The sequence below is a fragment of the Giraffa tippelskirchi genome, chromosome 8 (assembly GCF_054371585.1).
Source record: "Giraffa tippelskirchi isolate mGirTip1 chromosome 8, T2T-mGirTip1v1.2.pri, whole genome shotgun sequence".
Lineage (NCBI taxonomy): Eukaryota > Metazoa > Chordata > Mammalia > Artiodactyla > Giraffidae > Giraffa > Giraffa tippelskirchi.
Genome location: NC_137282.1, coordinates 143,390,406 through 143,402,826, shown reverse-complemented (window position 1 = coordinate 143,402,826; position 12,421 = coordinate 143,390,406). Strand labels below are relative to the sequence as shown.

At 46.1% G+C, this 12,421-nt stretch overlaps 1 protein-coding gene across 29 annotated transcripts in view; it reads right to left on the bottom strand.

Annotated features, from left to right (window-relative positions):
* The window catches only part of ZFP57 (ZFP57 zinc finger protein), a 35,175-nt gene that overhangs the window by 17,982 nt on the left and 4,772 nt on the right, over nucleotides 1-12,421 (bottom strand). For 10 of the 29 annotated variants that reach the window (XR_014062878.1, XR_014062884.1, XR_014062882.1 and 7 more), the window contains exons 3-6: nucleotides 10,940-11,169; nucleotides 1,488-1,989; nucleotides 919-1,045; nucleotides 365-445 (exon numbers count right to left, since the gene is read on the bottom strand). Coding sequence is in view for 19 of the 29 variants with exons in the window: in XM_081522955.1 (XP_081379081.1) it covers nucleotides 365-445; nucleotides 919-1,045; nucleotides 1,488-1,673 (394 nt within the window). In the remaining 10 variants the exon portion in view is untranslated. Of the gene's footprint in view, nucleotides 1-364; nucleotides 470-918; nucleotides 1,046-1,487; nucleotides 1,990-3,478; nucleotides 4,303-10,939; nucleotides 11,170-12,421 lie in introns of those variants that run through there. The other 19 variants (XR_014062879.1, XM_081522953.1, XM_081522968.1 and 16 more) reach the window with 16 other exon arrangements.

The window sequence follows — 12,421 nt, the reverse complement described above, 5'->3', positions numbered from 1 at the left end:
AAATTTCTCTCAAGTCCTTATTCTACTCTCAGGAACAAGTCATCCTTAGTCCAACTCAGCATCAAGTTTATCTCCCATCCCTTTCTTTTTCTCTTGGGAAGGACTTTTTAATCAAGAGGCTATTGCTGACATAAGCAACTAACATGCAATCTCTCTATCTCTAGAAAACTGAAGATATTCACTTGTCCCGAATGGCTCAGATATTCATCTTCTTGAAGCCAGGGGACTTGAGCAGATGATGTCCAGGCAGGAAGGATGCAGGCTAAGACCAGGTATATAGAGCCCTGTTTCTCTTAGGCATTTCCATCCTCCCGAAGCATGTCCTGGGCCTTTTTCACCCTCCTCTCTCCTTTGCAGTTCTCACCTGAATGAAAGCCTTCTCCATTCGGGGAACAGAGATCTGCTTCCCACTGTTTCTCTTCTTGCTCAAGCTTGGCGATCAGATCTAGATTAGACAGAAAGATTCCATCTAGGGAATGGGAAGGAAAAGAACTGAGGTCCCAGGCTCAGCCCCTTCACACCTCATGGGGACAACAGGCTCCCTTCTTGCATATCTGTGGTTTAAAAGCCACAATCTGGGACACTTAAGTGCTGGGAGGAGAAACACAAAAGGCCAGATTCCAACAAAGTGCCGTGTACATACGACAAATAACTCAGTAAATACTGGCTGGATGAATAGGCAGATTTGCATTCTTTGAAAACATTGTTATCATGTTACAAGCATTATCTTTGCCTTCATGCAAGCTTTCATTCCTTCTTTCACCCTGAGCCTAGTAACCCAGATCTTTCCCACCTGGAACATAAAGAACCAAAACCAAGGATCAGTGAAGATAATTGTGAGCTGATCTACCTATCCAGGGAAACCAGATGTCCCAAAGGCCTGGGACAGAGAGCTTGTGAGGAACCCTAGCCTCTTACCCACAGACATCAGGTTTCTGACAGTCTCTGATATAACATCCCGGTAGAGGACCCTCTGACTGGCATCTAGACATTTCCACTCTTCCTGGGTGAAGTTCACTGCCACATCCTCAAAGGTGACTGGCTTCTGGAAGAACAGGAGAGATTCAGGGAGTTTGTATACAGACAGACATCCAGTCTCAAGGTCCAGAACACTAAGAGAAAAGGAAAACCACGGAAGGAGGGAAGAAATAGGAAAAGACGAGTACAAAGTCAGCAACTTTAATGTACAGACAGGAAAGGAAGGGTGGAGAGGAAGGGAGAACAATGCAGGGGGCGAAGGGAGGTGTATGTACTGAATATAAGTAGGAAGGATAAAAGGCTGCCGCTCTGATGAATTTCAGCAAGTAGTCCTTAAAGGATTCCAGGTTGGTGTGGAATCTGAAAAAGGGACTCAAAGCCCCTTCTCCTGGATGCTTTTCAGCTTGGAACCCTCTGAGATTCCATTTGGTCTGCATACAGGATAATGGATGAAGGAGCTCCTGGAGTCCAGGACCCGGCCCTCCCTCCCTCTCACTTTGTCTCCTCACCTTCACCCACGCCTTCCACCAGCACTCTCCCTTCCGGGCTTTCGGCAGGCCCTCCTCATCCACCTGAGGGAGCAGTTTCTGTACAGGTTCCAATGGCTTCAGCTGGTCAGACACCTTCTCTTCCATGCTGTCTGTTTTTAGCTTTATCCATGCCTGGCCTGGCCCCCAAGGCTGACTAGGCTCCATCCCAGGGATATGTACCTTCCAGGGACTGAGGAGATGAAAAGACTTGGCAAAGACCTTTGAAAAGGGTTTGAACTGGCCTCCTGTGTCAAAGGTATCTGTTTCAGGGGGCTATCTTCCTTTTTTGTTCTGCTGTCCAAACTCTCCTCTTTCACAACTGAGAACACCTTTGATTCCCTTCAAGTCTCAGCCACAGAGTTCAGGGACCTGGTCCCCCTTGGTTCAGCAATCACTATTCAGTAATGCCAGGTTGCAGCTCTGCAGGTGTCGTCTGCCTTCTGCTTCACCCTGCTTCTAGTTGCTGCCCACTTCCAGGCACCTGAGATCAGAGAGAAACAAAACTTATCAGCAAGAGCGGGAGTAAGGAACAACAGCTTCCTAATTTGGTCAGGAAACACCAAGAGTTATTGAGCCCCTGATTTGTACCTAAAACCTCTCAGTACTGCCTCATGAGGTAATGATTAATGACCCCATTTTAAGTAATCTAAAGTACAGAGATACTAGGTAATGTGCTCAGGGATGCCCCCAGTCCACAGCAGAGTTAGTATTCAAAGCCTGGACTCTATCACCGAGGACAAGATTCCCGCTGTCCCAAAGCCCCCTCTAGGGTGGCAGTATGGTATTCTGGAAAGAAAGCATATGCCTGAGGTAACAGCCCTCGTTCTGTCACAAACAGCCTTTGTGCAGAGTGTCTTCATTCTGATGTGGTTTTACTGGAAAATAAGATTAAAGGAGACTCTCTAAGATCCCATCTAACACGATTCTGTATATTTTTAATACATACAGAATGATAAGGTAAAGAATGATAAGGGAGGGACTTTCCCTGTTGGTCCAGTGGTTAACAGTCCAGGCTTGATCCCTGGTAGGGATCCTGCATAACCCACAGCACGACCGTTAAAAAAAAAAAAAGTTAACAGCCCAACAACCAACATTTACACAGGGAGCCAGCGCTGGGGCTGCGGTCCAACCCGGGAAGTTCCTGCTCTCCAAACATGGCGGAACTCCCACCTCCTCCGGTGGACTGCCACTCACCCCGATAGGCCTCCCTCCAGATGGAATGAATGGAATGAAAAGAATGAAGACTTAAAAACCTGTTGACGTTCTTCCTTTCACTTTTTTGAAGGGGGTAGAATTGAAAATGCCAGAAAGGAAAAGGGCGTTCAACAATAGAGTTATTAATAGGATTGCTAAAAAGAAAGCTGACAGGAAAGGTGCATTTCCTAGGAGGTGAAGTTGGTCCCTCCCTCCCTTCGCTTCAACCCCATCCACAATCAAGCGGTGAGATGGTGCAGGTCTGGATTATTCTCGTACTAGCCCCTGGAACACAGTAAAAGTAACACTTCAAAAGTCTCTATAATCGTATTCTCAAAGTCCTGTCTCTCTCGTTCTCCCTCAGGAAAGACCCACCCTTGGAAGTCTTTCTCAAAAGCATTTGCTGGGGGTGGTGGCCAGGAGCGCTCGGCCCAGATTCTAGGCTGGTTGTCTGGTTTGGGGAAGAGAGCATGACTTTGGAGTCTGAATTTCTGGCCGCTGCCGCCTGCCCCTGGCATGTTGACTTCGATAGTACTTTTTACGTCCACTCGCCCCAGAGCTCAAACCGGTTGGCCGGCTAGTGCAAGGCGGCTGGGATAATTTATGACTCTAGGCGCAGACCTGTTTATCAGTTCTCGGCCCGTCCCCGCCCTTCCAAGAACGTGAACCCCTCGAGGGAATGTGTCGCCATTTTCCAGTGCTCTGAGTCCACCCGATCTCTAACCTCAAACCCGTCCACTGTTTCCCATAGCGATTCTGAGAAATCCCCAACACACCCTCCAGGCTTCGGGGGTCCGCCCTCGCCGCTGCTCCAGCCACTGGAGTTTTCTGCCCTCCGGCCAGGCAGAACGACCCTCGGGCCTTCGCCCTTCTCATCCGGTCTTCGGGTCTCTGCTCGGTCCCAGCTCTGCCCGGTGAGATCGCGGGCCCACGGCGCTCACCTCCGGCCACTGCGCGCCCGGCCTCGGACCCCAGCCTCGGAGGCTCCCGCGGGCAGGGACGGAGAGTTTCTCTCACGATTGCGTGGTCTGCTCCTCAATACCCACTGAACCGGTCCCGCTGACGGGAACTGCATTGCCCGATACCCGTCTGCCCCGAAACCTCCTTGCTGGGACCCCGACTTTTTCAACACGTGCTAGCAGCCCGTGCTCTTGGCCGAATCCCCAGGGAGTGAGTGGTCGCCGCACCAGACCACACCCTGACTAGTCCAGGTTTCCTCAGGGGCCCCGGCCTTGGAAACTCCGCCAGGACTAGGGGCGCGATACTCTCCTCGCCTGCCGAGGTCAGGGGAGGAAGATCACGGGACAAACCTTTCACTAGCCTCCACCACCGCGAGCTCAACTCCCCGCTGCTCTTACCCGCCGCTGCCGAGGACCGGGGCTCCAGGACGTGGGACTTCCGGTGGGCCAGCGGCTAGCCGCTCCAACCCAGCGCAAGTGTACCGGGCGCCCGCGACCCAGCCCCGGCCCTGCCAGGGCCCCGTCCCGGCCCCGCTCTCCTCGCGGGTTTCCGCAGGCCCACCGCGTACCCTGTCCGGTTTTGCTTGTGGGACCGCCAAAGTCAAAAGAGTTCAAAACAATCGAGGAAGCTTAAAAGCAAAAGGAACCGCCCATCCCACTAGCCCATCCCTCCTACCAATTGTAGCTGCCGGTCCCACCCAGGGCTAGGATCTCATTCCCAGTCTTAATTCACTCTTGGGGGAAAAGGGATTGAATTATTTCTGATGAAAACACACAATTGGGCTACCCAGGTGGCTCAGCGGTAAAGAATATGTTAGTAGCTCGGTCGTGTCCGACTTTTTGTGACCCCATGGACTCGAGCCCACCAGGCTCCTCTGTCCATGGAATTCTCCAGGCAAGAATACAGGAGTGGGTTACCATTACTTTCTCCAGGGGATCTTCCTGACCCAAGGATCAAACCCGCCTCTCCTGAACTGACAGGCAGGTTCTTTAGCACTGTAGCTGAGATGGTAAAGAACCTGCCTGCAATGCAAGAGACCTAAGTTTGATCCCTGGGTTGTGAAGATCCCCTAGACAAGGAAATGGCAACCTACTCCAGTATTCTTACCTGGAAAATCTCATGGATGGAGGAGCCTGGCTACAGTCCATGGGGTCACTAAAGAGTCTAAAAGGACTTAGCAACCAAACAACAACAAAAACACACAATCACCAACCACCATCACCTAGAGCCCAAAGAGGGAAAATGAGACCTTCATGGTGAAGGAAAGTTACATGGCTCAAAATAGCCTGGAGTTAAAACTCCCCTCCAGGTCCTCCCCACCATTCTATGCAAAACAAAGAACTCTCTCACCCTAAGAAAAAAACGGACATTAAGGTGATTACACCCAGCTCCCAGCTGGTCCAGCCTCTGGCCGATCTCCAAAATTCCTTGCCCTAGCCGTTTAAGAGATAACTACTCCGAAAAACCTTGGAGAAGAACAGGCCCCCTTAAGACAGTAACTTTCCACATACATGCCTATATATACTTACTCATATCTTAGGTTAGGGCAGCAGCTTGCTAATCTGACTGCTGCCCCTTCTTGCCTCATTAAAGGTGAACTGTTCCTGTAAAGTGCTGGTCTCGTTCTTTTTCTGAACCTCACTTTCTCTAACTCCCTTACCCTACACATGGGCCCCCAGAAGGAGGCCTGGAGGCACATAGCACCTTAGAAAAGCAAAGACAAAGGGGGAGAACACACACTGTAACTTAGATGATAACAGCATACATGTAGCGCAGAGAGGACCGAGCCCAGGTAAAGTTCTACTTAAACTTGGCTGCTTATCTGGTTTCTCAGCAAATGTCTTTTTTTTTAATCTGCTCAACAGAAATTACATTTATTCTTTCCACTTAATTAGTACTTATCATAAACCATTTTGTATCATGATCATATTTGACTGACGTTTCACATTGGCATGGGGTTTTACAATTTACCAAAAAAAAACTTGTAAACATAGCCTCCATTAAATCCTCACAAACATCTTGTGAGAGGTTGGAATTGTTACTCTGTCTTTACAGGTAAATGGGCTCAGAGATGTTGAGCCTTGCCAAAGCCCACATCTGGCTTCACTGGGACAGGAAACTAGACTCTGCTTCAAAGTCTGCACACTGGAGTCTTGACTACTTGGTTAGTACTAGATGATTAGCAAATGTGGGGTGGGGAGGGGTGCTTGCTTATTTTATTTTTTTAATATTTATTTATGTTTTGGCTACACCAGGTCTTTTAGTTGCAGCACTCATCATCTTTATTATTAATAGTTGCAGCATGTGGGATCTAGTTCCCAGATCAGAGATCGAACCTAGTCCCCCTGCATTGAGAGCGTAGTCTTAGCCACTGGACCACCAGGGAAGTCCCTAGATACATGTTTTAAATCTCTGAGTGTTCCCAAGGTAGCTGAACCAGTGATCTGCCTTTGCAGACAGATGATGCATGTGGGCAGGCTGAGGAGGCGCCCACAGAGTCAGATGGAGATAGCAGGCTGGTGGAGATGATGGTGGAGGCAGCCTGTGTTCAGTGGCACCCCTTAGGGTTTTGGACCTGCCACCTTCCTAACATGGTTACTGGGTACACTTTTCTTTTTTTGAAAAGCCACAACAGCTTGCTACTGGGCTCTTATTGAAACTAAACATCTAACACATGGAGGCCTTAGGACACTCTTGCTTAATATTCACATTTGAGGGTAGGTCAACTTGGACTCAAGATCTCTTGGAGTAGGATATGGCCACCCACACTAGTGTTCTTGCCTGAAGAAACCCATGGTCAGAGCCTCCTGGCGGGCTACCATCCCTGGGGTTGCAAAGAGTCAGACATGCTACAACTTGGACTCAACTTCTGACAAAGTGGGAAGGATTTAATAATCCTCACTTGGAAATGGTATATTTAAGGATGTGGCTGGCCTGACCTCAACATCTCTACTTCACATGAAAAAGTGGCCGATATCCCTCTGGGGAAAACTTTACCCCCTACTCTGCCAACTGAAGCAGAGCTGCTGGTTCCATGTGGCACTCAGTTCACAGAGATTTCCCTAAATGTCTGGCCCTGGTTCACTATGGTTCAGCTAAGCGGAAATTCAACTCTCTCCCTGGCTGATTCAGCCATTCAGTCTCATTGTCGGTGATGCAGAGCCAAAAACGGCTGTTGTCAGTCCTCTTGGTAGGCAGAACTCAAGGCCGTTTCATAGCTCTCACCAATAATCCCTTTGATCAACCTTCCTGTAGTTTTACTGCCTCTTGGGCCATTTCCAACCTATTTGGTCTGCAGCTTGAAAACTAGACTGGTTAGGTATCTCTCTTTGGAGCTGGAAACTGTGGAAATAAATCATAAATGCTTATCTAACCGTTGAGAAAGCTCATCCTTATGTAGGTTGATAAGGAGTCCAGGGCCCTTGAGGAGGAAGGGATCCAGGGCCCTCGAGAAGAAGGGGTCTGAGGCTCTCAAGGAGAAGAGGACAAACTTTTTTTCTACACTGTTTTGTCTTAGTCCATATAACAATGTATCTTGCTCTAGGACATGTTTCTCCTTAACAAGAACCTTCTGACTAATCTTGTTATCTTAAGATGTATGTTGTGGGAGTAGGTCTGGTAAGACCCTTTACTGTAATAAGGTATATAGCTCCCTTGCAAAGACTGCCGAGCGAGGGCACTCTCCGTCCCCCTTCTGATGTCTATGTCAGAAGCTTTCTCTGTCCCATTTTATATTTTAATAAAACTCTGCTACACAAAAGTTCTTGAGTGATCAAGCCTGGTCCCTGGTCCCGAAGCTAAATCTTATTCTTCAGAGATCACGACTCCGACATCGTTCATCGTAAGCTATCACCATCTGGGTCACTCAGGTGAATGCGCACAGAACGAGTCTAGTCTCTGATGGGGTTGACTGTAATCAAGCTGAGGATGGAAACATGTTTTGTGAACTGTCTCCCCTGCTGCCTGAGCCCATCATCACACCAGACATGGCAAGATATTCACCATCATCAACTAGGCACAAAGTAAAGGACTCAGATTTTTTTTCAACATTTATTTACTTACTTAATTTGGCTGCACTGGGTCTTAGTTGTGGCACGTGGGATCTTCAATCTTTGTTGATGCCTGGCACGCAGGATCTTTAGTTGCAGCATGCGAACTCTTAGCTGCTCCATGTGGGTTCTAGTTCTCTGACCCAGGACCCCCGGAATGGGAGCTTGGAGTCTTAGCCACTGAACTACCAGGGAATTCCCAGGACCCAGTTTCCGATTTGGACTTGTGACTACTGTCAAAGGTTGACTTGCCTTACTACGAGTGAGGCCACACAGCATGGGGCATTGTCCACACCTGCTCCTGGCAGATGGGCCTCATAGGCTCTTTGAGCCCCTCAAGGGCTATTAGTGGTGCCTCATGAGTGTTGACACTTTGGGGTGTGTGTGTGCTAAGCTGCTTCAGTCGTGTTTGACTAAGTGTGACCCTATGGTCTACAGCTCACCAGGCTCCTCTGTCCATGGAATTCTCCAAGCAAGAATACTGGAGTGGGTTGCCAGGTCCTCATCCAGGGGACCTTCCAAACCCAGGGATTAAACCTGCATCACCTATGGCTCCAGCATTGCAGACAGATTTTTTTTATCCACTGAGACACTGGGGAAGCCCACACTTTAGAGTACAGTGCTGCTATTCTAGTCCAGCCTCCTTCATCCATACCATTGAAACTAATGTGTCATGCCTTTGGCTTTCCAGAAAACACAACTTTGATCTGTATAATTCTGATTTCTCTCATACATGTAAGTAGATAGATATGTGTATGTGTATATGTGTGTGTGTGTGTGCGCGCACGCACGCTCAGTTGTGTCTGACTCTTTGTGACTCCTTGAACTGTAGCCTACCAGGCTCCTCCATCCATGGAATTTTCCAGACAAGAATACTGGAGCAGGTTGCTATTTCCTACTCCTGGGTATCTTTCTGACCCAGGGACTGAACTCACAACTCTTGTGTCTCTTGCATTGGCAGGTGGATTCTTTACCACTGTGCCACCTGGGAAGGCCTCACACAACATGATGTGCCTTTTATTGCAAAGCCACTTGACAATGGGATGATAGTCAAGGTTATCAATCAATTTTTCATGTTTCCTACCACATTAGTGTTTAAAGATGCCACATATTCAGACTTATTCTAATTTGTAAGACTTTAGCTCTATTTAAAATACACCAACCTTGTACACCTTACATCCTGAGGCTCATTTTTCAAGCCACTATGACTTTCATGGTTAGAGATAATATCAGGCATGCTTTAATGAGTTAAAATCTTATCTCATGTTAAGTGACTCAGTATGAGGTTTATAGAAATTATCTGCTTTGTCTCCTGCTCTGTGACCTGATAATCTCTGTTTCTATTTTGGACTTTCTTTTAAAAAAAATATATGTATATATATATGTATATGTATGTATGTGTGTATACATATATACATATATATATATGGCTGCATCAGGTCTTAGTTGTGGCATATAGGACCTTTGATCTTTTAGTTGCAACATGTGGAATCTAGTTCCCAGACCATGAATTGAACTCAGGCCCCCTGCACTGGCAGCGAGAAGTCTTAGCCACTGGACCACCAGGGAAGTACCTAGTCTGGATTTTCCTAAACCCTCAACTGTGGCTCAGCTCAGCCTAAGACTCAGAACTTGTCTGATCCTAAGTGGAGACCAATTCAATAGTTTTACAGCCTGGATCTGTCAGTGCTTCTATTCCTATTCCAGTGTTTTATCCTGAGTCTTATGACTGCTTGTTTATCTTGTTCCTTTGGTACTTTACTCCAGTTCCTTAAACAGGTTCCACTGTGCCCTGCCTGATCTCCAGCTTCTCAGGATGACAGCTCTTCTCTGGTCTTTCGTTTTCTACATACTGCATTCCTACCCTTGAATTCTTGACCCCTCTTGCTGCCAAATGCCTACTGGGTCTTCTGCTGTTGTTGGCACCTTTTTCTCTTCATTCCACCCTTAACTGTTCATTGGATACAACCACATGGAGCTCTTTGCTGATGGCTCAGCAGAAAGGGATTTGGTGGACTGAGGGGCACTGAAGCCAGAATGCAGGGAGCCAGTATAGACTTTCTAAGAGACTTCACTATGAAGGAGCGCAAATAAACAGCATAGTAGCTTATTTATTCTTTTTTTTACATTTTTAATTTAAAAAAGTTTTTTTGAGCATGCCACTCAGCTTTTGGGATTTTAGTTCCCTGACCAGGACCTCAGCAGTGAGAGCACTACTGTCTTAACTACTGAACTGCCAGTAGAAGCTTATTTAGATGGGAGAGATTTGACTACATTTACAAGGCAAAAAGATGGTCCAACAGTGAATATCTTCATGGTGAACAATTAGCAACAGCTATGTATCAGGTTACTTTTCTATCCACTCAACTCAAAGAGTTTATCATTACCCCAATGATTTGGGTTTCTAAGTCTTTTGCCTCTTGCATACTGATGATCCACATTTTTGCAAGGTATATAATCTAAAACTGTGACATGAGGATGGAAGACCAGAGAACAACAGGACAAAAAAGTCTGCATGAGGCAAATCAGGTGGGTAGGAATAAGATTTAGGTAGGTGTCCTGGTCACATTCCAAAAGGAGCAAGGGGAGGGCTAGTTCCTGAACCCAATTTAAGCAACTTCAATCACCTCATTTCCACACAGAAGTTGCCTACAGTAATTTTTTAATCTCTTTGTGGGATTAAGGAGCATCTCAAATATAAAGGAAACTAAACTGATACTAATGTAAGTGATCTATTATACCTGCAAATATTGTTAGAGACAAAAAACAGACTGTGCGATTGAGGTCTAACACAGGAGTTATATTTATATTTATGTAGCACCATGCTGTACAATATGGTGGTCACTTGCCACATGTAGCAATTTTGAATCAATGCAAATGAAATAAAATGAAAAATTCAGTCCCTCAGTTGCACTAGCCATATTTCAAATGCTCAGTAGCCACATGTGGGAAACTGCTACTGTACTGAAGAGCAAAGCTATAGAATAGTTACATCACTACAGTAAGGTCTATTGGACAGTGCTGATCTAGCAATATCTGTGGTAAAGGGTGTCCTGCTGATGGCACCCCACTCCAGTACTCTTGCCTGGAAAATCCCATGGACGGAGGAGCCCGGTAGGCTGCAGTCCATGGGGTCGTGAAGAGTCGGACACAACTGAGCGACTTCACTTTCACTTTTCACTTTCATGCATTAAAGAAGGAAATGGCAACCCATTCCAGTGTTCTTACCTGGAGAATCCCAGGGACGGTGGAGCCTGGTGGGCTGCCGTCTATGGGGTCACACAGAGTCGTACACAACTGAAGCGACTTAGCAGCAGCAGCAGCAGCTGATACAAAAGGGTGGGTGTCAGGACGATCACGACTTAAGTGTAATATTCCTTAGGCCATCCAGTTTCCATTTTTCGGCTTCTCTACTCACCAATTCTGAACTCCAAATTTACCAACTATTGGAAGGACATCTATTTGAGAGAAGATGAGTTGGGTTACCTCTGAGTGAATCCAAACATTGGGAAGGTCTTGTTTAAGTGGGTGATAGAAACTGACAAAATATGGAGCTGGCAGAAAGATGAGAGATTACTACACTTGATACTCTGACCTTCTTCCTCACTCTGCTCACCTAGGTTAGATGTCCCTCCTCTGCACACACCTAGACATACCTCTGTCATAACCCTATTTTATTATCTGTTCATAGAGTGATCTATGTCATTAGCTGTAAACCGGCCAAGAGCAGGGATTTCTCTTAATTCATCTCAATAACTAACAATGCCTGGCACATAGGAGGTTCTCAAAATTAAGTTTCTCATACAAATAAATTACATGGTACAAGTTAGACTTTTACGGCCTGGTTAGCAGTTCCCTGATAAAGATATGAATAGAAAATAAAAAACTACATGATGACCTACAGCAATCTCAAGATAACCTTCGAGGCTGAGGGTAGGAGGAATGGAAGAGGCAGATTAGAACAATTCCTTATTCACCATCTTTGCCCAACCCATGTCTTTCCAAAGGGCAAACCCAATATTTATGAAATATCTGATACATGCTAATGTTTCACAAAAATGAAGTCCTCTTATAAATGCTAGGAACTATTATTTTCCAACTTTACAGATTAGGAATGAACATCAAAAAGGATAAGCTACTTGAACAAACACAAGGCAAAGAAAAATAGCCAAGCTAGTTTTAAACTCCAGAACTATCTGACATTTCTGTGTAAATGAGAAACGTCACTGAACCCTGTGAAAGAGAACTAGCATTAAAAAAAAGTGTGTGTGGAGAGGGTGGGGGGAGTTACTCAGTTTTCCTGGGTCTCTCTCATGTATATATGCTATTAAACTTTTCTTTGATTTTCTCCTGTTTAAAAAATAAAGGTTCATTTAAGAGACATGATCTAATCATGAAAGCACTGAGTCTTTTATTTTTCCTATTTGACTTCTCAAAAAAGGTGGCATAGTTAAGAATCTTCTCTGAAGTGGCTTGATAATTGTGTTGTTTTCTTCTCTATTCTGAGACTTTTCCATCAGAACATTCACTTTAATCCGATGGCTACTGCATGGCTGGAAAAGTGGATATGCAATAACACTTTCATACTCTTTTATCTCTTTCTTTAGGCCCTTTATGCTCTCACACTTCTCACGAACAGGAGGCTGGCTCTGGTCTTTTCTCAAGATTCTTTCCTTGAGTTTTTGCTCTACAAGTTCTCTCCCTCGAATC